The sequence below is a fragment of the Mirounga leonina genome, unplaced genomic scaffold (genome assembly GCF_011800145.1).
Source record: "Mirounga leonina isolate KUSES-001 unplaced genomic scaffold, KU_Mleo_1.0 Mir_92, whole genome shotgun sequence".
Lineage (NCBI taxonomy): Eukaryota > Metazoa > Chordata > Mammalia > Carnivora > Phocidae > Mirounga > Mirounga leonina.
In genome coordinates, this window is record NW_023270852.1 from 22,738,254 (window position 1) to 22,765,591 (window position 27,338).

The following is a 27,338-nucleotide window of genomic DNA, read 5'->3' on the forward strand; positions in this document are numbered from 1 at the left end:
TAATCATTAAGAAGTGCTCATGTCCAACATAAATGTATTTACCCAACCACTATATGGGGATATTTCATCCTGAACCAGGCTGCAAGCATGCCACCGTAAGAGCCCCCTATGGCAATGACAGGTTGATTTTTAGCTCCTGGGATTGTTTTTTTCAAGTGTTTGATTAACACTGCAAAATCAGCCAGAGCTTGTTCTGATGTCAGAAAGTCCAAGTGTCTGGAATCCTAAAGAAAAGTAACAAAGAACACGTATAAATGTGCACATAATAGCAGCTTAGGCATAGCACAGATCCAGGAAAAAAGCCAGTCAGATAAGCTTTTCTCCAAATAAAATTTCTAGGCAATTGAGTTAAAATAACCAGTCAACATAATAGCAATGCTGATTTAAACAAATCATTAAAAAAAAATGATTTTAAGTTTGTGGGACAAACATAATGTATTTTGCATTTAAATGTAATTTCTATTAAATGCTATTTACCAAAGATTTTGTTGAGGTTGTAGAAACAACAGAAACAAACTGTAACATTTAACAGCAAATGTAACAGAATACAATTCTCAGCTTAACGGACAACTGCTGTATTATAATTTTTATTTTAAAACTTGAAACATTTAAAATGGCTACCATACAGGCAAAGGTAGACCGAATCCTGTGAAAAACTGAAGAATCATCAATAAAAATAAATTTCATCCTCTCTAATCAGAAAGATAATTATTATGTCTGATATACCAACAACTGGAAATTACCCTGTTGTAAACAATATAAAATTAGAGTTAAAAACAAAAACCAATAGAGCAATTATATTCAGGCATTAGAAAACAGGCAACATAAGACATTGATCCTTGAGAGAAGGATACTCATAAAGTAAGTTCCATGATCATCTAATTCTCTGCCTAAAGACAACTGCCTCACTTCAACATAGGGAGGTAGAGCTCAGGATCCTGCTAAGCTAAGGAGGCTAATAAAGTATCTCCCTTTAAAAGACAAGGCCTAAGTCCTCTGTCTTTGAACTTGGACTAGACTTAGTGACTTGATTCTAACCAATAAAATGTATCAGAAGTGATATGTGACTTCCAATGTTAAGTCATAATAAGCACTGCAGTTTCCACCTTGCTCTGTTGGATTATCGACTTTGAGGGAAGCCAGCTGCCTTGTCATGAGGCCACTCAAGTAAGCCTTTGGAGAAACCCTGGAAGAGATGAACTACAGCCTCTTGCTAACATCCAGCAATGTTTTGTCACTCAGGTGGATTCTCCATATAAAGGAGAGGGTTCTCTGGCACCAGTCAAGCCTTCAGATAACTGTTAGCACCAGCTAACATCTCAACCTCATGAGACCCCTCGAAAAAGAACCTCCTAGCTGAGCCACTTTTAATTCCTTACCCATAGGAACTATGAGACAATAAATGTTTATTGCTGTTTTAAGTCACTAAGGTTTGAGGTATATTGTTACATAGCAATAGGTATGTACGGCTATATACCTATTAGGCTGTCCTATTCGATCTTCATGCTTTGGTCTCACCACTCTGTTTGACTTCTTCCATCGTTTGGCACATTCCAAAACCACACAGTTCCCATCTTTCCTCTTTCCTATGTATGTCACCTACTCCTTTAGCCTTCCCCCTTATCCAAGATGTATACCTTCTGACCTCTCACCTTCTTTCTTATTGTCTGTCACTAGTCTTTTACTTCCAATTTTCATGGCACTACATATAGTTGAGTGCGATTTTTTTCTAATCCTCGCATAATATTTATAATATTATCCCCCATGCTACTGACAAATTCTGTGAGCACATGAAGAGAAAGAAGCATATCAAAGAGAGCCTTCTGCTCCATTTTGCTAACAAAGTATGAACCGAAGGGATCTAGAAAAGGATATTATATTTCTGTCTGCAACAAGCTGACTACTTCCCAGTGGTTTCAGGACCTATCAACTCTCCTAATCAGATAATTATGCAGAATAATAAGCTAAAGAATAGAGTTTCCCATGCAGCCCAACAACTATTAGCAAATTGTTCTGCTTTTCATTTACAACACAAGGACTTTTTATTTATTTATTTATAATATGAGCTAATAAAATCTCTGGGAACAAAAATTAAAACTCCTTTCAAAATAGGCAGCCTAGAAAATTACTGTCCCCAAGCTCTTCTAACTCAGAGTTCCCCAAAAAGATGGTATGTGTATACTGGTAGTATGCATGATGGTCTTAGTATAATGCACAATCTTCTTTAATTTAATACTTGTTTTAATGTCATTTAGAAAAAACATAACTAGTACATTAAGCCCTTGTTAAGGTAATGCAAAGTTTGAAAAGTTAGTTGTTTAAAGAAAAACATTACATAAATAATAACGCAAATGGCAAATTCATACACTCAGAATCACAAAGGTAGTACATGAGTGACTTAGTTGCGGAAAAAGTATCCTTTTTATTAGGTGTAGAGTCTTAAGTCAAGGCCAAAGCTCCTTGTGAGATCAGGACAGGCTAGAAGAGAATCCAAGTGGCCCGTTGGACTCACTGAACCAGGGATAATTTGTCCTCATTTTACTGAAAAATACCTTATTAAATATTTGAGTGCTGATTGTATTTTTTCCAGTGGTAGACCCAGGAATTTAAGTGTATAACTTATAAAGCAGAATTATTTACTGACATTTTTGAAACAATGTGAAGTTCCCTTCAGTCTCTGCAGCCATACCTTAAGATTTCGCTGGTGACAGCTAATCTCATCACACGGAGTTAGACTGACCAACGTTATAAGTGATAATATTATGGTTTTAAAAAGGCTTAATCTGTTCAATTGCATATAAAAAGGAAAGATTAAATAAAAATTTTTCAAGCTGTTCAAATTAAAGCTATCATTTCTTTCTTAGAGTGGGACATGTTATTAGAACAGGTAATTCCTAAACTTCAAAAAAAAAAAACTTTTAAACTGAAAAATAAAAAGTATACAGGTACACCTCAGAGATACTGCAGGTTCAGTTCCAGACCACTGCAATAAAGTGGGTATCACAATAAAGTGAATCAAATTACTATTTTGGTTTCCTAGTGCACATAAAAGTTATGTTTACACCATACTGTAGTCTATTAAGTGTGCATTAGTATTATTTCTAAAAAGATGTACATACCTTAATTTAAAAATATTTCATTGATAAAAAATGCTAACCATCATCTGAGCTTTCAGTGAGTTTTCTGAGCTTTCATCTTTTTACCAGTGGAGGATCATGCCTAAATGCTGACAGCCGCTGACTGGTCAGGTTGGTGGTTGCTGAAGGCTGGGGTAGCTGTGGCAATGTCTTAAAATAAAACAACAATGAAGTCTGCCATAATGATTGATTTTTCCTTTCATGAATGCTTTCTCTGTAGCATGTGATGCTGTTCAATAGCACTTTACCCACAGAACTTCTTTCAAAACTGGAATCAATCCTCTCAAGCCCTATAGCTGTTTTACCAACTAATTTTATATAATTTTCTACATTCATTGTTGTCATTTCAACAATCTTCACAGCATCTTCACCAGCAGTAGATTCCATCTCCAGAAACCACTTTCTTTGCTCATCCATGAAAAGCAACTCTTCATCTATTCAAGTTTTATCATGAGATTGGAGCAGTTCAGTCCCATCTTCAGGCTCCACTTCTAATTCTAGTTCTCTTGCTGTTTCCACCACATCTGCAGTTACATCCTCCACTAAAGTCTTCAGCCCCTCACAGTCAGTCATACATGAGGGTTGGAATTCACTTCTTTCAAACTCCTGTTCATGTTGATATTTTGACCTCTTCCCACAAATCATGAATGTTCTTCATGGCATCTAGAATGGTGAATCCTTTCCACAAGGTTTTCAATTGACTTTGCCCATATCTACCAGAGGATTCACTCTGTGGCAGCTATAGCCGTTCGAAATGTATTTCTTAAATAAGATTTGAAAGTCAAAATTACTCCTTGATCCATGGGCTGCAGAATGGATGCTGTATTAGGAGACATGAAAACAACATTCATCTCATTGTACATCTCCATCAGAGCTCTTAGATGACCCAGTGCATTGTCAATGAACAATAATATTTTGAAATGAACTTTTTTTCTTCCTGAGCAGTAGGTCTCAACAGTGGTCTTAAAATATTCAGTAGACCATGTTATGAACAGATGTGCAGTCATCCAGGCTTTGTTCTTCCATTTATAGAGCACAAAGTAGATTTAGCATAATTCTTTAAGGCCCTAGGATATTCAGGATGATAAATGTGCATTGGCTTCAATTTAAAGTTACCAGCTACATTAACCCCTAACAAGAGAGTCAGGCTGTCCTTTCGAAGATTTGAAGCCAATCATTGACTTCTCTCTAGCAATGAAAGTCCTAGATGGCATCCTCTTTCAACAAAAAGCTGTTTTGTCTGTATTGAAAATCTATTGTTTAATGTAGCTACCTTCATGAATTATCTCAGCTAGATCTTCTGTATAACTTACTGCAGCTTCTGTATCATCACTTACTGTTTTATCTTGCACTTTTATGTTATGGAGACGGCTTCTTCCTTAAACCTCATGAACCAACCTCTGCTAGCTTCAGACTTTTCTTCTGCAGCTTCCTTACCTCCCTTAGCCTTCATCAAATTGAATAGAGTTAGGGCTTTGCTCTGTATTAGGCTTTGGCTTGAGGGCCTGTTGTGGCTTGTTTGATCTTCTTTCCAGACCACTCAAACTTTCTCCATATCAACAATAATGCTGTTTCACTTTCTTGTCATTTGTATGTTCACTGGCGCAGCACTTTTAATTTCCTTCAAGAACTCTTCCTTTGTATTCACAACCTGGCTGAATGACTGGCACAAGAGGCCTAGCTTTTGGCCTCTCTCAGCTTTCAACATGCCTTCCTCACTAAGCTTAATCATTTCTAGCTTTCTATTTAAAGTGAGGGACATGCAACTCTTCTTTTCACTGGAACACTTAGAGACCATTGTAGGATTATTAATTGGCCTCATTTCAATATTTTTGTGTCTCAGGGAATAAGCAGGCCTGAGGAGACGGAAAGAGATGGGGGAATAGCCAGTCGGTGGAGCAGTCAGCACACATACATTATTTATCAATTAAGTCTGCCATCTTCTGTGAGCATCTTAGATGACTGATCACAGATCACCGTAACAAATATAATAATAATGAAAAAGTTTGACATATTACAAGAATTGCCAAAATGTGACACAGAGACACAAAGAAAGAAAATGCTGTTAGAAAAATGGCACTGATACATTTGCTCAACACAGAGTTGCTACAAACCTTCAATTTGCAAATAACACATGATCTGTGAAGTACAGTAAGGTGAAATGCAATAAAACAAGGTATGCCTGTACTTACCGTGAATGATTTGTTACCAAAAGGTAGGGACTCTCCATAGTATCGATGTTCTGCAAACACCAACATAGCCTTCAGTTGAGCAGCCACATCCCACATGAACCCCTGGGAAGAATTTACAAATCCACAGGATAAAAATCAGGATGTGAAAAAAGTCATTGAACCTTTTGGCAACTCATATGAAGTGAATGTTAAACCAGACCAAAAAGAGCTCTGAGAAGCCGCAGAATTTATATTTGTTCTACAGATAAAAAAATTGTTGTTTCATTGTTGCACATCAATCTCACACTATATTAGAGTGAAACAATTAAAAATAAGCCCAAGTCACTCAAACACCAGTCATTCCAACTCTCCTTATTCTAACATTCTAGCTGTAGAATCAATATTATGTCGGAAATATTAGTCTTCAAATTGCACTGTGTACCAAATAGTCTAGGAAAGAACTGAGGACATCTAAGTTAGCTGCCTACTCGTAAACATTTACAACATAAAAGAAAAAAAAACAATACAAATAAGCATACTGGACTCCCTTGGGTTCCATATTAATCTTATTTACTTGAAAATAAGCAATAGCTAACAATAGCTAATAATAATCGAGTGCTTCCAGTGTGTCAGGCACTGTTCTAAATACTTCATATATATTAATTCACTTAATTATCATAACAATCTAGGACATAGGCACTTTTATTATCCCCATTTTAGAGACAAGGACACTGAGACACAGTAGTTTAAATATCCTATGACAGTCACACAGCTAGAAAGTAGCAGAGCCAAGATTCGAGCACTGGCTGTCTGGCTTCACGGCACAATCATCAAGTGCTGTTCGACCTCCTTATGTCCACACTTAATGCTGGTAATTAATCAATCACTGCATTTTTTTCACTTACCTCAAATGGTGCCCTCAGAATCCTTCTTGACAAAGCACTCTAGGCAGCCAACATCAATTGATTAGATTTAGATTTAGCACAGATTAAAACTATTTGTCATTCCTAGGGCACATTGCTGTTTTTTAATGAACTGCTGCTCCCTAACAACAACTAAGAACCTCTAAAAGGTTTTGCTCATTTTGGTCAATAATTGAACAATTAAAAGATCTGTTTGCATGTGATGATGGAGAATTTACCTTGTTATCTGTGATGGTTTCAATAACCCTCACTTTCTCTCTTAACACCTTGCCCATTCCCTGCCATTTATCCGCATATCTTATAACAACCAGCTCAAGATGCCCTCTTCTGCCTGCCCTATTTTGGCACCGCTGATCACTCCCGCCTCTCAACACCACTGTGCTAGACATAGCTCTCTATTACTGTGTTGCAATATTTGCTTAAATGTGTGTCTTACCGTACCAGACTATGAGCTTCTTAAAGGTAAGGATCATTTATCAAAATAGCCACACCTCTGAGGAGCTGACCTCAGGCTTTTAAAGGAAGCAATTTAATTGAAATGATTCACATTATAATAAGTGATTATTTGCCTGCATCTATTTCAGGGTATTTTTATTTTTCAGAAGAGGTCCATGTAATATATTAGCATTTAATAATATTATAGCATTGTCCTAAGTTCCTAATTCTTATTTAGTCCTCACAGCAACTCTATGAACCAGATTATTAATATATCCATTTAGCAGATAAGAAAACTGAGGCACAGAAGAAACTGCCCAGAGTCACACAGCATAATGGCAAAACCAGAATTCAATTCTTGACAGTCCTTATCAGTCTATCACTCCTGACCATTTTGCTACACTGTCTCTTAATAGGTGAATGTCCAGAATATGTGACTATGCAACCAGGACATTTTAGTATGTACAGGGAGGTGTCTAGGGCTGGGAAAAAAACAGGATCCTCCTAAGGATCTACTTCTAGCCACTTCTTGGAACTGCTCCTACACTGTATTGTTCTTCCTCTCTACCACTTCTGAGGCAAGCCTTAAATTATGCTGCAGTGTCTGTCAGAGCAGTGGAGGCAGGAACAGCTGCCTATCTATAATAAAGAAGAAAAGGGGGGGCACCTGCGTGGCTCAGTTAAGTGTCCGACTCTTTTTTTTTTTAATGTTTTTTCTTTTTTTCATTTACTCTTATTTTTTAATTTTTTTTTTAAAGTGTCTGACTCTTGATTTCAGCCGAGGTCATGATCTCACGGTCATGAGACTGAGCCCCAAGTTGGGCTCCACACTGAATGTGGAGCCTGCTTAAAATTCTCTCTCTCCCACTCCCTTTGCCCCTCCCCTCCCACTTTCTCTCTCAAAAAAGAAGAAGGAGGAGGAGGAGGAAGAGGAGCTAGAAAAATAACTGGGCAGGAGAAGCTGCCCCATGGCCTTGGCATAAATGGGAAGTCACACAAGAGAAAGAAAAAAAAGCTAAAGCAGCCTCAGTTGTTCCATAGAAAAAGTAAGCAGGAATCTGATGGAAAGTAAATCTTAACTTCATTTGTCATTGATCTAAGAGACACAGACATCCTAGGATCTCATTTCTCAGGGAATTATTTTATTTTCAACTAACATATTTAGACTCAACATTCCTAAGGAAATAATCAGAAATGGGAAATGCAATAACAGTATAATTGGGTTCATATCTTTGCTTTCAGTTCAGTTTAGTTCAACAAACATTTACTGAGACCTCCTGAATACCAGGCACCATTAGCAGTGGAAAAAATATAATTCAGTCTTCACTTTAAGGTAGTTCACAGGTTAGCTTTTTGGTAGAAAGTTGACATTCTCTAGTCATAGCTTTGGAACATAAAAAAGGAAAATTTCTTCCTTTCAAGTGTCCTTCTAAATTAAATGTTGTTAATGGATTTAAGTGTTATTATAAAAGATGATAGAATGTATAGTCAGGGAAGCAAGCTAACATCTATACAATTTTTTAACCCTCACAAATATAAGAAAAATAGAACAGGAAAGCTAAATTAAAAATCCTATTTGACAAACAAACTTGTATTTTTTTTTCTTATTTGCCCTGGCTTTGTTTAGGTTTTATCCATTTATTCATTTAACAAATATTTATTGAGCACCAACTATATGCCTAGCACAGTTTTAGACTGAATATACAACACTGAACAAACAAAAATTCATGCCCTTGTGTTTACATTCTAGAGACCATAATCAAAACAAACAAAAACCAAAAAAATCTATATGCAATAACATTCTTTTTTTTTTTTTAAGATTTTATTTATTTATTTGACAGAGAGAGAGAGCACAAGCAAGGGGAGTGGCAGGCAAAGGGAGAAGCAGGCTCCCTGCTGAGGAAGGAGCACAATGTGGGGCTTCATCCCAGAACTCTGGGATCATGACCTGAGCCTAAGGCAGACCCTTAACTAAGCCACCCAGGTATCCCTGCAATAACATTCTTACTCCCTTGTCCCTCATATCCTTATTCACTCTAGAAATAAGGTGGGATTTTTAAAAAATCTAAGATGCAATTGTCCAAAAATAATATTTCATTCTTTTCATGTATAATTCTTTAAGGCAGAACATGTAGGCTTATTGGATATCTGTATTCATTCTTTTGTGATCTGCCCATTCATATGCTTCTGCCATTTTTCTATTATTAGTGAGTTTTATCTGTTATTTTCTAAAGAACTTCAGAATTAGTTACAGTAATACTTGGTCATATATACTGCAAAACATTTTTTTTCCAGTTTGCCATAATAAAAGGCATATTGAGCATAGGAATTTGCACATACCGTATTATTGCAAAACCACGTAATGTCCCCTTCATTACCAGTGTAGAAAAGTATTGATCCACCATTTTTCTTCCACTGTTCATCAGCTATTAGGTACCGCTGTTTAAAAGTTTTATCAGCATCAAATCCAAAATGATTAACCTATGACAAAAACAAAGTAGACAAATTTCAGAGGAAAGTAATTAAATGAGATCAGCAAAAAAAGTAAATTTATTCTTCTATTAAAATCAACTTATGTTACAAAAATAATCACAAAACTTTTTAAACTTCATTTGATTTTAGTCGCAGTAGTAATATTGGCACTGTTATTTTGAAATTACTTTCTTTATACTGTAAGATAAAATAATATTAGGGGCACCTGGCTGGCTCAGTCAGTAGAGCATGCCACTCTTGATCTCAGGGTCATGAGTTCAAGTTCCACAGTGGGTGTGAAACTTACTTAAAAAAAAAAATCACAGATCTGTACCTCTGAAACAAATAATATATGTTAAAAAAAAAAAGAAGAAGATAGTAGGAAGGGAAAAATGAAGGGGGGGAATCGGAGGCAGAGACAAACCATGAGAGACTATGGACTCTGAGAAACAAACTGAGGGTTCTAGAGGGGAGGGGGGTGGGGAGATGGGTTAGCCTGGTGATGGGTATTAAGGAGGACATGTACTGAATGGAGCACTGGGTGTTATACACAAACAATGAATCATGGAACACTACATAAAAACTAATGATGTAATGTATGGTGACTAACATAACATAATTAAAAAACAAAAAACAAAAAAAAACAGGGGCTCCTGGGTGGCTCAGTCAAGTAAGCATCTGCCTTCAGCTCAGGGCTCAGGTCATGATCAGTCCTAGGATTGAGCCCCATGTCGGCTCCTGCTCAGTGGGGAGTCTGCTTCTCCCTCTCCTTCTACCCCTCCCCACCGCCCGCTTGTGCTCTCTCTCTCAAATAAATAAATAAAATCTTAAAAAGAAAACAATAAAAAAACAATGTTATCAGTACTCAAGATTTTCAGTGTAAGAGAAGAGATAACAATTATAAAATGAAGCAGCTATTTAGGGGTGCCTGGGTGGCTCAGTTGTTAAGCATCTGCCTTCAGCTCAGGTCATGATCTCAGGGTTCTGGGATCGAGTTCCGCATCCGGCTCCCTGCTTAGCAGGGAGCCTGCTTCTCCCTCTCCCACTCCCCCTGCTTGTGTTCCCTCTCTTGCTGTCTCTCTGTCAAATAAATAAAATCTTTAAAAAAAAAAAAATGAAGGAGCTATTTAAAAACACAGTAGTTAAAACTAAATTGGAAACAGAGATATGAATCCATTAACTTTTAAAATACATATATCCCTGGGGCACCTGGGTGGCTCAGTTGGTTGAGCATCTGCCTTTGGCTCAGGTCATGATCCCGGGGACCTGGGATCACCCAGCATTAGGCTCCCTGCTCAGTGGGAAGTCTGCTTATCCCTTTCCCTCTGCCCCTCCCCCTGCTTGTGCACACTCTCTCTGTCTCACATAAATAAATAAAATCTTTTAAAAAATACAGATATCCCTTACAATCTGTAGTTTCATTAGCTGATTGAAACATTCAATTCACAAAAATCTACTAGTTCAGAAGGATATCAAAAAGGAAAAAGCAAAGTATAGAGTCATTTGCAACCATTTAAGGTGTCTATTAAACCAACTCCTAACTTAAAAATTGGGAATACAAAAGTAAAGAACTCAACATTTAACCTGCCTTTCCAGCAGAATTGTGTTTCAAGGTAACAAACAGTCCCAGTTAATGAAAAAGAGCTCTGTTCAATTAAATGTCAGCTAAAGCAGAAGGGATGACAAAATTAGACAAATGATAGTTTTGCAAACCCTTATGAAGTTAGTGATTTGGGTAAGAATTACCACATGGTGTTAAAAGCATTAGGAGAATGAATGACAGGGAAATGAAGATTCATATTAGTACCAAAGGAACACCATGGAGAGTACCTTCTTGTCACATGGGCAAAACGTAATTTTACAATGGAAGGATCAGGCTGTCATCACCTCAATCTAGTGATCAAAATTAGCATCACTAACAGTGGGGCAGGCATGTATTATGCATCTCCTCAGGTGGTTCAACAAAAGCAAATTTCACCTATGACAAAATCACGCCAAAAAATGTTCAACTTGTATCTTTTTCCAGCCTTCAGATCTAATTTCTTTTAGATCTAATTTCCTGTTTCCAGGAAATACACAGGGTAGATGACCAAGATAAAGACACTCTGAATAAGCAATCAGACAAATCTAAATGTGTGATAAGACAATGGTAAGTCAATGTAATGATAAATAAATAAACTTTAAGGAACAAAATAACCAGATGCAATGCATGATTCCAGGTTGTATTCTGGTTCAAACAAATGATACAAATGATAATTTAGGGGCAATTATGTTAATCTGAATATGGATTAGGTATTAGATAGTACTAATGACTTGTTAATTTTGTTAGGAGTGATCATACTGTGGCTACATAAGTAAATGTTTTTATTTTTTACAGCTGTACATTGAAGGATTTAGAGATAGAATGTCATGTTGTCTGCAATTTACTTGAAAATATTTCAGCATAAAAAAGTCAGATGAATTTAAAGGAAGAAAATTTAATCTATACTGAAAGAGACAAAACACAGAATACTGAGACTTTGCAAGGCTTAATATAAAACATGTCCAAAATGAGAAAAATGATACAATAATTTTAAGCTTAAAACGAACTTTAAATTTTTGAGATTTTTTTTACCCTTTCCTTAATAAACTCACCATTTAAAATATAATTATCAAATCCTACAACATGGTAAGATTCATGTGCAACTACCTGAATTTACAGTGTTATCCATAGTACAGAGCCCCACTGAGCCTTTAGGATTATGGGGCTGAATTTCCCCAGTACTTTGGAGACAGAAGTGAAAGTGCTGCATCTGGCACCGGATGCCCCAGTGCTGCTCCAGACTGTCTGGGTCAGACCTAAACCAGGCTCTGCAAGACTTCCCTAGCCCTTCTAAAACAGATGGGACTCCTCACACCCAGCTCCATCTATACACACATATCTACTTCACATTATTCCAGAGGTCCCAAAATGCAAGTTTCTCAAAACTGCACTAATTACATACTTTCTGATGTCCATGATCATCATTATATATAGTCCTAAAATATAAGCTATTCTAATCTAAACACTGCCTACACCTCAGGATAATAAATGGTTTGTATAGAACACGCATATGATAATGATGTCCATGTGCTAAAAATCCCTCCCATTTTATATATTAATTCAACATATATAATCAATCACTCATTCAACAAGTGTCTATTGAATCGCCAAGTTCCTATTCTGGGCCAAGAAGTAAGCTAAGCAATGGGATAAAGTGTTGGCTGAGCCACAACACCTACATTTAATTTATTTATTTATTTTTTTAAAGATTTTATTTATTTATTTGAGACAGAGAGAATGAGAGAGAGCGAGTACATGAGAGGGGGGAGGGTCAGAGGGAGAAGCAGACTCCCCGCTGAGCAGGGAGCCCGATGCGGGACTCGATCCCGGGACTCCAGGATCATGACCTGAGCCGAAGGCAGTCGCTTAACCAACTGAGCCACCCAGGCGCCCCCTACATTTAATTTAAATGAATTCAACTATACCCATTCACCTAAAAATAATAGAGAGCAAGAGAGACAGTGGAGGGAAGAAAGACAAGGGATTCCACTTGCCTACATTCAGTTAGTACAGCGGTCCTACATGCAAAGTCCCCAGAAGTCAGAATCAGCATCACCTGCGAGTCTCTTAAAAATGCAAATACTCTGGCTGAATCCCAAACCTACTGAGTCAGAAACTGTGGAGTAGAATGCAGTAGTCTGTGATTCTGATGTACAGCTGAAGTTTTGAGTTAGCCTAAGCCCTCAAATAGGAGATGACTCTGCTATTCTTTCCTTTGATCTAGGTTTCAGAATACCTCTAATACTATAAGCATCTCACCATGCTGAATGAGAGTCTGATGTTTAAAGATGTGCATTGCACCCAACATGACCCCCAAATACAAGCCAACCTCATTATTTGAAGCTCAACAGGAAAAACCATGATCTGTTTCACCAAAGAAGGAAAGACTGGCTGTGCTGGACTTAAAGAAAGGAAGTACATGGCTCTCTAACAAGATGCCTTACCATGGGATTCTCAAAGATTATTCCACTGTAGTGATTTTCACCTTACCTGACTTTAGAACCCAGCCTTCTTATAAAATGAGATATTGCTGTACCCTTAAAAAGTAGCCCACAAAAAACATATTTCAATAATCCAAAGTTTTCAAATTTGAAAACATGGGTATGTGTTTGTATATAGCATGTTAAACATAAATGGTAAAAAATTCTTGTCAGAGGAAAAACTTCCATCTAGAATTATAAGGGTCACCAAAACTTTAGAACCAGAGAAAGTCAAACTTCTATGTGTGACCACTGTCTGGCCATGCCTGCTCCTAGTAATACATCCCTAATTGTTTAAATTGGGAGAAAAAAGGAAGAACTCTGGTATGGAAGAAAAAAAGCAGGTTTGGGGCGCCCAGGTGGCTCAGTCGGTTAAGCATCTGCCTTTGGCTCAGGTCATCGAGCCCCACATCGGGCTCCCTGCCCCATGGGAAGCCTGCTTCTCCCTCACCCACTCCCCCTGCTTGTGTTCCCTCTCTCGCTGTGTCTCTGTCAAATAAATTTTAAAAAATCTTTAAAAAAAAAAAAAAAGAAAGAAAGAAAGCAAGTTTGTGAATTAACAGACCTGAACTTGAATCTCTACTGTGAAGCCTCACACAAGTCACTTCACCTCTCTGAGCCCAGTATCTTCCTATATAAAATAAGGATAACACACAACTTAAAGGATTGCTGTGAGAATTAGAGAAAATGTACTTACAGTACCAGGTATAATTTCTAATATATAGTAAGTACTCAATAAATGTTAGTTCTCCTCTCCATCCCATTTGTAAACCAATCCTAAGTATGGAGTACTTGGATGGGGTAAATAAGGTGGAGGGAGATGATAAAGCTCTTCACAAAAGAAAAAGAGAAGTTCTTCATATAATTGTAAGAAGTACCCTTGGAATGTCGAAATCTCCTTTTTTTTTTTTTTTTTTTAGTGTTTCACCTAAATAGTAAATAGTTAGAAAACAGGCCATAAAATCTCTTTTGCAAAACATTAGTTTACAGAATTTCCTTGGCTCCTTCCTATCATCAAGGATATCAACTTCAGGCTACATAACTACAGAGGTTTCCAATACCTAAGGGCCCAGCACACTAGGGGCAGTGTGCCCTCTGCCGTTGAGAACTGAGACCCACATGCCACTTTCAGCTTTGTGTTCCTGAATTAAGAGATTTTATAAATCACAACAGGAAAGGGGACAAGGGCTTTATAAACCATTTGATCTGTGTCGTTCAACTAAAGAAACTGGGCTCAAAGAGGTCAAGTGACTTTGCCAAGGTCACAAATTAGAGGCAGAAGTGGATCTTTTAATTATTTTTGCAATTCGGTTTATTGAAATAACTAAAATAAATAATAGTGTTGTAAAAGCAACAAAACATGACCTCAAAAAAGAAACACACCTCTAGTCACATATAGTAGTCCTTTCTAAAATGTAGTCCAAGAAATTTCAAGAAATACTTCTCTCCTTCACCTTGTAGAGAAGAAAGAGATCCATAAGAATGTGTAGGCAAAAAGGAACATAGAGAACATCTTTAAATAAAATATATTGTAGCAAAAATAATTATTTGGACTTCAAAACCGTTCAAGAATAAAAGTCATATTCAGAAATGTCCATTAGAACATTACACATGTTAGACACAATTTGGTTGGCAATTTGGGGGTGCGGGGGAGAAGGGAAGGCAAATAACACAGAGCACCAACTACATGCCTGGCACCATGCTGGTGCTTTATACAGATCACATCATCTTCCCAATTACCCTTGGGGGCACTTTCATTACACTAGTTTTAAAAAAGGTTGCTGATACTCAGAAAGGTCAGATAACTTGCCCAAGATAACATAACTAATAAATAAAACTCAAATACATTTTTTTCTTTTTTTTAAGATTTTATTTATTTATTTGGGGCACCTGGGTGGCTCAGTTGGTTAAGCGACTGCCTTCGGCTCAGGTCATGATCCCAGGGTCCTGGGATCGAGTCCCACATCGGGCTCCCGGCTCAGCAGGAAGCCTGCTTCTCCCTCTCCCACCCCCTGCTTGTGTTCCTGCTCTCGCTGTCTCTGTCTCTGTCAAATAAATAAATAAAATCTTTAAAAAAAAAAAGATTTTATTTATTTATTTGACAGAGAAAGAGAGGGAGCGCATAAGCAAGGGGAGTGGCAGAGGGAGAGGGAGAAGCAGACTCTCTGCTTAGCAGGGAGCCCAATGTGGGGCTCAATCCCAGGACCCTGGGATCATCACCTGAGCCGAAGGCAGATGCTTAACCAACTGAGCCACCCAGGTGCCCCCCCAAATACAATTTTTCACACGTTTTTATCCCCTACCCAATCCTACCTCCAACAAAATCCAGTCTGATTTTTCACTATAATACCCTATTGCAAAGAGAGCTGACTACCAACTTCAACCTTCAATAGGAGACACTAGAGTATCTTTCTCCAAATTTGTAAAATGAAGGACATATCCCCCAGCCATTTACTAAAAGTTAAACTGAAGAATCTGTGAAATATTGGTCTTTTCACTGGCCTAACCCAATAACTGTTACTATACAACTATTTTTAACTCATTTAATTAGGCACTAATAAAAAACAAAATCACACTAACTCTTACTCAGTAGCTTTTCATTTTAGAAAACTCAGTATTACAGTTAGTTTTATTTATGCACCCAGATATATGATCATAGCTAACTGAAATTTTACTAAAGATAGGAAAAGTATACTCGGAGATACACAGGACCAAAAAAAAAAAAAAAAAATGGAGTCACACTTCCAATAAATCAAAGTACCTTGAAAGATGGCTCACTGGTTCCCAATTCTAATCCAAAGATAGTAAAAAGAAATAAGACCCACTTTCTTCCACTTGATATGTATGTCCTGTATTAATTTTGGAAGTGTGGCAGTACATTCAGTTAGAGTTCCTAAATGGAGACACATTGCTTCTAGGCAAGGTTGATCTCCCCTAAAGGGGAGATACCCTCATGTTAGAAGGATACAAGTTTTCAAAGAAGGAGTCAAAACCTGGAAGGAAGGTAAGGTTCAGGCAAGCCATAGGTCTATAGTTGGAGAAGGATGAATATCTACAAATGGAGTCCTACTAAGTTAAGTTATCCCTCATACAGGAGTAGCCCAAAGCTAAAACAAGAAGGGAGAGCAAACCATATCTTATGAGTCTGATATTTCCACTTTATTATGTCAAGGCCATGCGAAAATCCCGCTTAAATGTTCTACGTTTGCGGGGCGCCTGGGTGGCTCAGTTGGTTAAGCGACTGCCTTCGGCTCAGGTCATGATCCTGGAGTCCCTGGATGGGAGTCCCGCGTCGGGCTCCCTGCTCGGCAGGGAGTCTGCTTCTCCCTCTGACCCTCCCCCCTCTCATGTGCTCTCTCTCTTTCAAATAAATAAATGAAATCTTTAAAAAAAATGTTCTACATTTGCTTATCTGTATTATGAAAACAGAAAGGACTGGAGAGTAAATGTGACTTCAAGAATTAAAAGGGCAACAATATCCCTCGAGGACAGTATGGTAGTGACAAAGGAAATGATCCAAATCCCTCCAAGAAGAAGGTGGGTCTAAGAGACAGGACTGTCCTTCTCTTCCCACAGGGCTGTTTTCTTCATTGCCAACCTTAGCAGGTATAGTTTCCATTTTAACAAGGAAGGCAGACGTTTCCTCAGATATACCCTTCAAATGAAATTATCATTCTGTGTAGTAAGACACTGTTCTGCACATACCCCTCTGTCCATATTAACCAGGAGAGAGAAATGTATTCCCTCCTTTTATACATTTTTGGTAACCTACCTCTAATCTTAAAAAGGAGACTATTAGAAATAAATTATTTGGGCACCTGAGTGGCTCAGTTGGTTAAGCAGCTGCCTTTGGCTCAGGTCAAGATCCTGGAGTCCCAGGATTGAGTCCTGCATCGGGCTCCCTGCTCGGCAGGGAGTCTGCTTCTCCCTCTGACCCTCCCCCCCTCATGCTCTCTCTCTCATTCTCTCTCTCTCAAATAAATAAATAAAAAATAAAATCTTTAAAAAAAATTTAAAAAAAGAAATAAATTATTTATTTAAAGAGAAAATGACAAGGGGGGTAGAAAAGAAATGATATGGGAGAGTCCCCTGTAGAAAAAAGTTAGACTATCCAGCCTCTTATATTTATAAAAGGATAGTTAGAAAGGCAAGAACACAATAGCTACCAAAGCGTACCTGTATAAGACAGATACTTTATAAATAATTATTAAATGAATGCAGTTCAATTCTTCTAATCAGTGGTTCCTCCTATTTTTATGTATGAAATCCTTTTGTTAATGTTGGAATTTGCATGCATGTTCTATTTTAATAGTCCATGTTTGAGAAAATACACAAGAGAAGCTAATATAAATTTAATACTGGTATAAATGAATATACAATAGCATCTAATTACATTTGAAAAAATAGTATATGCTGGGCAAGAAAATGGACTCATGCACCCTCTCCAGTAACTGCAGTGCTCAGTAACTCCCTTTTCCTCTGACCAAAGACCGTGGGCCCCAGAGGGGAAAACACACTCTAAATTACCAAAATTCTACAAACACAAAATACTCTCTGCTCTACTGCTAAAACAGAGGTAGAGATATCGTGCCCTTGAAACATCTAAAACATTACAGTAAATCAAGAAATAACATGTTTTGTCAACAACAGTTAAGTGTTGCATCAGATGAAGATTCTGGCATCATCTGTTGGCTTTCACAAAGCACCACATGATCAATAAATCACATGATCAACTCCCAATGGCTTTAGGAAGCTTTGTACTACTAGAATTACCTGGCCACAGTTTTAAGTTCTCAAATTAGAAAGTGCAGCAGTGATTACTAAATACATAAATTTTAGGAAATGTTACACCATCAGAGGGCGCTGTTGTATAAGAAGTAAAGGTGGGGGAGACCATTAAGTTTTAAATATTAGATTCATAAAATTTCAGATTAGATCTGAAGTCCAAACTCTTAGGTGAAAAAATCTCAGATACAGAGATGCCAATTATTTTAAATCTCTCTTTTTTAAAAAAAGATATATTCACATAATTGAAATATGGCATTCATCATCCTTCATTTTTAAAGTAAGGGTTCAAAAATTCACACTGTTAGAATAGTGGTTACTCTTGTAGGGGAAAAATGACTCTAAAAGAGAATGAGGAGATTCTAGAATTAGGATGGTGCATTTTTCTATATGTATACGATAATCAACAAAATAGACTTATAAACCTTTAAGATTTCCTTTAAGGTATATGAATTATTTTATAATGTATGTATGTTTACATTTCTATTTCACTATAATCGTATGTAAATTATACTGCACTAAATCACATCTATAGTAGATTTTTCTTTCATTTAAAAATATGTGTATTGAGTACTCATTAAATGACAGGCATTAAGAGAACTAAGATAGTATTCCATCTCTCAAGTTTTGAATTTAACAGAAGTGGTGAACATGCTAATAAACAATCACAGGATGGTGTGGTTAAGTTCTACAAAGTGCTGTGAGAGCTCAAAAGAGGAAGTTACCATCCTGCTTGAGGTAATCCTGCAAGGCTTCACCAAGGAGGAAATATCCGAGCTGAACCCTAAAGAGTAACAATTTTTTTTTCAGGTACAGAAGAGACAGAAGAGCATTTCAAGCAAAGGGAGCAAGCTAAGCTGTGCAGGACAAGCATATTCAGGAACTGTTGTTGTTTTATGGCAGGAGGTATATAGTTTATGAGGGGAAGAAATGGGAGATAAGATTATATTCATCAGGCTGCCTCCAGATGTAGATATGAAAATCTTCCTATCAAGAGAAACCTAACTGAAATTTGAGTTTGCCTCTCTAAACTAACATTGAATGAAACTGGTTCATTAGAAATAGAGCCTTAATGAGGCAAAGACTTTTATCTGGTTTGTCCTCGAAATTCCCAGTGACTAGTATAATGTCTGGCACGTAATAGAAGATCAGTGAATACACAGGGAATGAATGATTGCATGCATACATCCTAGCTCTGCTATTGGTATAAAAAAAAGACCCAACATTGCTTCAAAGACCAGCATGATTCAAAGCAATGAGAATGGAGATCAAAGTGCCCAAGAGCAAGTTTGTGTAGGTTCATTTATTGCATGGGCCTGTAACTGACTTTGGAAGAGTTGCACAACCCTGTGGTTGGCTGTGTCTTTTGCCCAGTGACAAATCACATGCCCAAGGGAGAACCCAAGCATAAAATCTAAAACCAACTCAGAACAGTTTAGCCTTATACAGGCTGCTGAGGACACAGGAACTGCATGCCCTTTGCTGGGAGTAGAAACAGGAAGATAAATAACTATGAAATTAATATAGACCAAAAGCCAGCATCTGGATGGAGGGGCAGGGGAAAACTAATCAGCATTTTTCTGAAGTATATAACCTAAAATATACTTGACTTGTGACAGGGGTATAGTCGCAGTTTTTAGGGCTGGAAAGGATCTAAAGGTGTGGCTCTCAGCCAGTGCACAGTTATCTAACCTGAATGACAGCTACCTGTAAAATGTATATCATCATAAAATGTATATATCTGGCAGCATACTGGTGTTTGGTAAACCTGAATATGCCACCAAATGTTGATTTGATCAATGTTTAAGATACATTTTCTCAACAACAGAGTTTTATAAAGAAGGAAGAAACACATAAAAGGTATCAAAGCCAAGAGCAAAAAGTGATTAGAGGGAATAGTTAAAACTATCGGTAAGGAGGCATTTCGTGATGTAGGGGGGTTCTGAGGAGGCAAGATGGAATGGGGTCAACAGCAAATATGGAGGGACTTGACTTGGACAAGGGGAGGAACCTCTCCTCCACTGGGTAACAGATGAGTGAAGGAGGAGTTACATTTCTAGGTGGAAAGGGAAGAAACTGAAGGGGTTCTAGCTAAAATGCCTCTTACACAACACCTTAACTTTTTTAACCAGTCAAGTAGGGGGCAGGGCTATCTATTAAAAGAGCATAGTGTTGCAACAATTTGAAGACAGAAGTAAAAGCATGACATGGAAGAAGGAACTGATGCTTAGGCCTCCAGAGGGTCCCTGAGGTGGGGGCTGGATTTGCAGGCACAACAACCTGCCTAGTTATAGGTTTGCTTCAGCAGAGGTCCACAACCCAGGGGTAGGAGCAGAAACATTTAACGGCTGTATAAAACTAGAACATGAATTCCATAAAGAGGCTGACAGAAGGACCAGGGTAAAGGGAACTGAGGTCATTCCTGATCTCCATGCAAGCATGAATACCTAGAACCATGAGGTCCTCTACACCATAGACAAACGTTGCCAAAATCCACTTGCTGACTTGCAAGGGAATCTAGACTATATTTATTCCATTTTATGGAGTAAAAAAACCCTGACAGAACTCATATATACAGTACATAAGCATTTCAACAGTAATCTTATAAAAGTTATATAATGCTGTATATTACCAAACACAGCTTTACACATTTATATTCTCCTCTTTGTTAAATATAATATGATGTATTATTAATATTTTTCTTCCTTTATACTCTGTTGTTCTGAATGCTTCTGGACATGCAAAATATTCTTCTGGTAGCACTGTTATAATTGTATACCATGCCAGATCTTCTGAAAGATGGGAGACTGGAATCAGGTACAGTATAAAAAAATAAAGATTCCACCCTTACCCCTAAAAAGGCAAAACCATGCTTTCCAAATACAGGATTATAGCCCTGTTGTGTATGTAAAACCACCCAGTCTTCTGTATTTCCCCTCCTCTGAAGGGACAGTCTTCCTGCAGAGGGCTGTGAGGACTTCTCAGATCTTACCAACAGAGCAACCCTGGTTCTTACCCATATAACACCATTTTTGAAATGTTCATAATCCCATTCATATCCCAATTCAATTATGTTCCTCTCATGGATGGCATGCCCAGAATTGAGTGCAATGCATGAAATGTGGTCTAATGAAGTGTCTTGCTCACCACTGGCTAGAAGAAAATAATTTGTGAGTATGTTTATAGATATAGCTCCACTAATGCAGCCTACTTTAAGAGTTCAGGAAAAGCATGTTGGGTTGAATAGTGTCTTGCCCAACACCTCAAAAATTCATATCCTTCCTGGAAACTCAGAATATGACTTTATTTGGAAATAGGATCATTGTAGATACAATTAAGTTGAGGTCATACTGGAGTAGGATGAGCCCTTAATCCAATATAACTGGTGTCCTTATAAGAAGAAACACGGAGACAAATACAGAGAAGAGAGGGCCATGTAAAGACACCAATGGGGGCACCTGGGGGGCTCAGTCGGTTAAGCATCTGCCTTAGGCTCAGGTCATGATCCCATAGTCCTGGGATTGAGTCCCACACTGGGCTCCCTGCTCAGCAGGGAGTATGCTTCTCCTTCTGCCCTTCACCCCGCTCGTGCTCTCGCTCTCTCTCTCAAATAAATAAATAAAATCTTAAAAAAAAAAGACACTGATAAACAAAACAAAGACAGCCATGTGACAACAGAAAGAGACACTGAAATCATGCAGCTGCAAGCCAAGGAATGCCAAAGATTGCCAGCAACCACCAGAAACTAGGAAAGGCATGGAACAGATTCTCCCTTTGGGCCCCCAAAACAAAGCAATTCTGCCAAAACCTTGATTTTGCACTTCTGGCCTCCAGAACTGCGAGAAAACAAATTTCTGTCCCCCAGTTTGTAGTACTGTTACAACAGTCCTAAGAAACAAACACAGAAGTACTCTCCATGGAGTGGCATTGGAAGTAAAGCTTAAAGGAGCCAGCCAGGGGAAGAATTCCAGAAAGAAGGAATGGAAATACAAAGGCCCAGAAGCCAGAAAGGGCTTACCATGTTAGAAAGAGAAAGGAGACAAGAGTGTCTGGAGCATGGTACAAAAGAAGGGAGAACAGTATGGGATGAGGCTTAGGGTAGGGAGTTTAAATTTAACATTAAGAAAATGGGAAGCCTTAGGAGTTTTAAGGCTTGTTCTGATCCAGGGGCACCTGGGTGGCTCAGTTGGTTAAGCGTCCAACTCTTGATTTCAGCTCAGGTCATGATCTCAGGGTGGTTGAGATTGAGCCCTGCATCCCAAGATCATGAGATTGAGCCCTGCTTTGGGCTCATGAGGGGTTTGGGGCTCATACTGGGTATGGAGCCTAGATAAGATTCTCTCTCTCTCCCCCTGCCCCTTCCTATTTCCCCCACCTCTCTCCTCTTCTCTTAAAAAAAAAGATTTGTTCTGATCCATGTTTTAAAGACATCACTCTGTCTGTGGAGGCTGGCTTGGAGAAGGAGATGATGTTTTAAAAAGGGAGAAAGATCAGGGGCACCTGGGTAGCTCAGCCGTTAAGGGTCTGCCTTTGGCTCAGGTCATGATCCCAGGATGAAGCCCCGCATCGGGCTCCCTGCTCCGCGGAAAGCCTGCTTCTCCCTCTCCCACTCCCCCTGCTTGTGTTCCCTCTCACGCTGTGTCTCTCTCTGTCAAACAAGTAAATAAAATCTTTAAAAATATTTTTTTTTAAATAAAATAATTTAAAAAATAAAAAAACACTTTTAAAAAAGGGAGAAAGATTAAACAGAAGGTTACTGAAAGGTCCAGGTAAGAGATCATGGCAAGAATGATAAATAAGCTCAGTTTCAACCCAAGTCACTTAAACTGCTACATATATAACACATAAAACAATGTTCACTTTCCAAAATCATACTACACCCAGGAAAGATCACAATCTAAAAGGTCCCAGTGTATAATTAATATCAGCAGTATGTTCACAACAGCAATCAGTAAAAGGAAGTCTTTTGAACAACTGTAAGCACCACTGCGGCTCTTCAATAACTAATTCTGCACTGACCCTGACTGTGGGCATTCTAAATAGTAAGAGCCCTACTAAACTGGGGCAAGAGTTCGAAGGCCATCAGGCTCCTCTTAGCATTTAATGGAAGTTAATAAAGTAGACCCTATTTCTATCTTTTTCCTCCAAAAACTACTTTTAAAAAATTGTACAAATGAGACTCCAAATTTCTCAGTTATAGTCTCTGTTTCTCTCTAATGAGACAAAAGACATAAGGACCACAATCTTTACCTTGTTACCTCTGTTAAATTAACAAACTATCTTTTTTTTAAGTGGTACCTATGAACAAGATACTACAACACAATACTAAAATGCATCCCCTCCTCCCCCATGGAAGATCTTCTGTGAATCACATTGTGAGAATCACTGCAACAAAAATCTACAGAGTTCATTTTTAGAGATTGCTTTAAAATGAATTATTTTTATCACATTGAATAATACAAGATTTTAAACGCTTTTAGCATTTCAAAATATTAAACTTCATGAAATCCTCATATGAAAATCACCCACAAAAGGAAGCAACTGAAGAAAAGTAGCTTTTTCCTCATGGGGAACTCCAAAGGTCAAAGTTTTCAGTCCTGATTTCACTATAAAATGGCCTCTAGAGACCTTTAATCATCAACTTAAAAATATACTCTATAGTCCACTCATTGTTTTCAGCATTCATCCGGTCTGAGTGATAAGGACACTGTAAAAAAGATAAAGGAAAGGAAAAGGATATCCTCAGCTGAAACCAAAAAACTCAGAACAATGACAAGTTCAAACATGACCAAGTCGCTTCTTTGATTACTTGCAGGTGCTTTTGCCTTTGTGTCACCATCTTCTATAGCAACTGCCCAGAGTTAATAGGATGTACATAGAAGTGGCAGTGAATAGGTATAGTTATTCATTCATTTAACAAGCATTTCTTGAGTGCCTACCATAGGTAAGTGCTAGTGAGGCAACAGTGGACAAGCTAGATATGGTCAATGCCCTCACAGTGCTTATAGTCTAATGAATGAAACAGACAACAAACAAGCAAATACACAAATAAACGCTTGGAAACCACAATTGTGCAGGCTTGATTCCAACAGAGAATACAAAGGTAGATCTGATTTTAATACAGTGGCCAGAGAAGGGGTCTCAGAGCAGATAATCGTTAATTAAGCCTTTAATCTCCACAGCCTTCAGGGGTACCTAGGTGGCTCAGTGGGTTAAGCTTCTGACTCTTGATTTTGGCAGGTCATGATCTCAGAGTCACGAGATCAAGCCCCACGTTGGGCTCCATGCTCAGCGGGAATCTGCTTGAGATCTCTCTAAATTAATTAATTAATTAATTAATTAATTAAATCTTTAAAAAAAATCTCTACAGGCTTCTATCAGGTATGTCATTGTGTGAAAAGGTCCAGGGGATTCTATTCAATGTCATTTCCTACACTAAGCGGTCCTTGGCCTTCCTGCCTTCTTTGTGCTTCCATGGTAATTTTAGTTCTATTATAGCATTTTTAAAATATACTCTTTCACTATAGTTATTTATATATATACATATCCTATACCTGTCATACTGTTATTAACCCAAGACTAAGGTAACCCCATATAAGATGTCAGAATCTGTTGATCAAATCATATGTATTAGTCCCTCTTGCCCCTGTGAATAATGCAAGGGCCACACCTAAAGCCTAAAGGTACATCCTCTCATCTGTTCTTCACAGAAACTCTATGAAGTGTAGAGGGTGACTTTTCCCACCACATCATACTGCCTCCCCTCTCTTGTTCACATGTGAATCCCCACAGTACAAAGCACAGTGGGCATAGGACTGTTTCATCAATGACTGTGGAGTTGAACTGGGTAGAAAAAGTGAGAAGTGTAATGTGACACCAGAAGACCAAGTGTCCTAGCTGAACTTGGATTATACCAGTTAACTCTGTTCTCAGCCCCTGTCTCACCAGTGACACTGTTATCTATCAGGTGTGTTAGCCACAGGAAATATGAACAGATCCAAAAATTGTCAAGTTAAAAATCCAACTCAACTTTGAAAGGGTAGAAGAGTGTTAAATACAGAGGTGACTATGATTAATATTGATTCTTCTCAACAAGTACAAGGTCCTTTCATCCTCCCACTACTTCCCGAGTGCCTGTTGCATGCTCCTGGCTACACCGGACACAAGGATAAAAGACACAGTCTTTGCTCTCAAAGAGGTCACAGTCTAGTTGAGATGAGCAGGCAAAGAAACTATTTCTACACAAGGGATGCACATTATGAATGCAGGTAAGCACAGAATGTTTGTTATAGCAGCAAAGAGGAGATAAAATCCAATGAAGGCAAACTCAGAGGATATGATAATGCCTATACTGGGGCCCTGCCCACCTCTTTTCCAACCTCATCTTCTATCACTTGCCCTCTCCTACTTCATAATTCAGAAACCCTCTGGACATAATATGCTTTCCCAAGTCTCCAGGCTGCTGCATGTGAAATTTCCCCACCTGGAATATTCTACATTACACGACATTACATGTCATTACAGAAAACTCCCTATTTCATCCTCCATCCATCCATGTGTTCACTGAAGCACTGTTCACCACCCCCCCCCCCGACCCCCGCCGTAGGGCTTTCCAGGACAACCCCAGGCCCAGAAGAGAGTGCTGCTTCTCCAGTGGGAAGAGCCCAGCTTTGTAGCCTGACAGCTCTGAGTTGAAATGCCGATTGGGCCACTTTCAAGCTAGGTGAATTTCAGCACATTTTTTCACATCTCTGAACCTCAGTTGCCTCATCTGTAAAAGGGGTACTAATATCTTCCCTAGAAGGTTGCAAGGATTCAAAACAGTGTGTGTATAAATCCCTGACCACAGTAAAGGCCCCCAATTTATTGAATTATAGCAAATACTCCCTGGTAATTGACAGCTATCAGTAATTACACCTTGTGATATTCAAACATACACACACACACACACACACAAGTACATTACAACCATTTGGATATTTTGGCATGTGACCCCTGGGAAACCTAAAAAGCAGTTTGATGATACATTTTCCCCAGGAACAATTCTGTCCTCATTGAAGCAGAAAAAATAATGTAAGGTGACATTTACATAAAGGATCTTCTATAAGAGAAAAGAGCTGCCACAAAGAATATAACCAAGAAAAGCTTCACCTCGAGAGCTCATTTCATTTAAAAAGAAAAATCAATAAAAAACAAACAGCACATTAAAGGAAATTACTCAGGAGTAATTATATAACTCAGGAGTAATAATTATAACCTCCCAACACTACTTGCTATAGGACATTGTACCCTTTAAAACTATAATCCAAGCAGCCTACAATGAGAAGGTAAACTATTCATTAGTAATATTTTCATCCCATAACCTAGTACCTCCTAGAGCTTCCCATTTTAAAAATAGTCATTTTTGTTTGTCCCCAAAATGCATGACTATTAAAAAAGAAATAAATCTTTTCCCTTATGGTATCCTGCTTTGCTCATTAATGTTTAGAAATACAGTCCAAGTCAGGAAACCTCAATTACAAGCTCTGCTATTATGCAAGCACAAAACACTTAGAAGGAAAACAAGATGGTGAATAAAGAGGAAATGAATGTGAAGTCCAGGATCAGATGGCTTCACAGGGGAATTCTACCAAGCATTTAAAGAAGAGTTAATACTTATTCTTGTCAAACTACTTCAAAAAACAGAAGAGGAAGGAAAGCTTCCAAATTCATTCTACGAGGCCAGCATTACCCTGATACCAAAACCAAATAAAGACACTACAAATAAATAGAACTACAGGCCAATATCTCTGATAAACATAGATGCAAAAATCCTCAACAGAATATTAGCAAACTGAATCCAACAATACATTTAAAAAATCATTCACCACAATCAAGTGGGATTTATTCCTGGGATACAAGGATGGTTCAATATAAGCAAATCAGTGTGATACATCACATCAACAAGAAAAAGGATAAAAACCATATGATCATTTCAATAGATGCAGAAAAAGCATTTGACAAAGTACAACATCCATTCTTGATAAAAATCCTCAACAAAGTAGGTTTAGAGAGAACACACCTCAACAGAATAAAGGCCATATATGAAAAATCCACAGTTAACATCATACTCAATGGGGAAAAACTGAGAGCTTTGCCCCTAAGGTCAGGAACAAGACAAGAATGTCCACTCTCACCATTTTTATTCAACATAGTACTGGAAGTCCTAGCCACAGCAATCAAACAACAAAAAGAAATAAAAGGCATCCAAATTGATAAGGAAGAAGTAAAACTTTCACTATTTGCAAATGACATGATTCTATATATATAAAAAACCTTAAAGACTCCCCCAAAACAACTACTAAAACTGACAA

At 38.1% G+C, this 27,338-nt stretch overlaps 1 protein-coding gene across 4 annotated transcripts in view; it reads right to left on the minus strand.

Annotated features, from left to right (window-relative positions):
* Window positions 1-27,338, minus strand: part of PRCP (prolylcarboxypeptidase) — a 73,211-nt gene that overhangs the window by 24,496 nt on the left and 21,377 nt on the right. For all 4 annotated transcript variants that reach the window (XM_034995565.1, XM_034995566.1, XM_034995564.1 and 1 more), the window contains 3 exons: window positions 9,007-9,147; window positions 5,330-5,431; window positions 43-224 (listed from right to left, as the gene is read on the minus strand). In XM_034995565.1, the coding sequence (XP_034851456.1) occupies window positions 43-224; window positions 5,330-5,431; window positions 9,007-9,147 (425 nt within the window). The remainder of the gene's footprint in view (window positions 1-42; window positions 225-5,329; window positions 5,432-9,006; window positions 9,148-27,338) is intronic.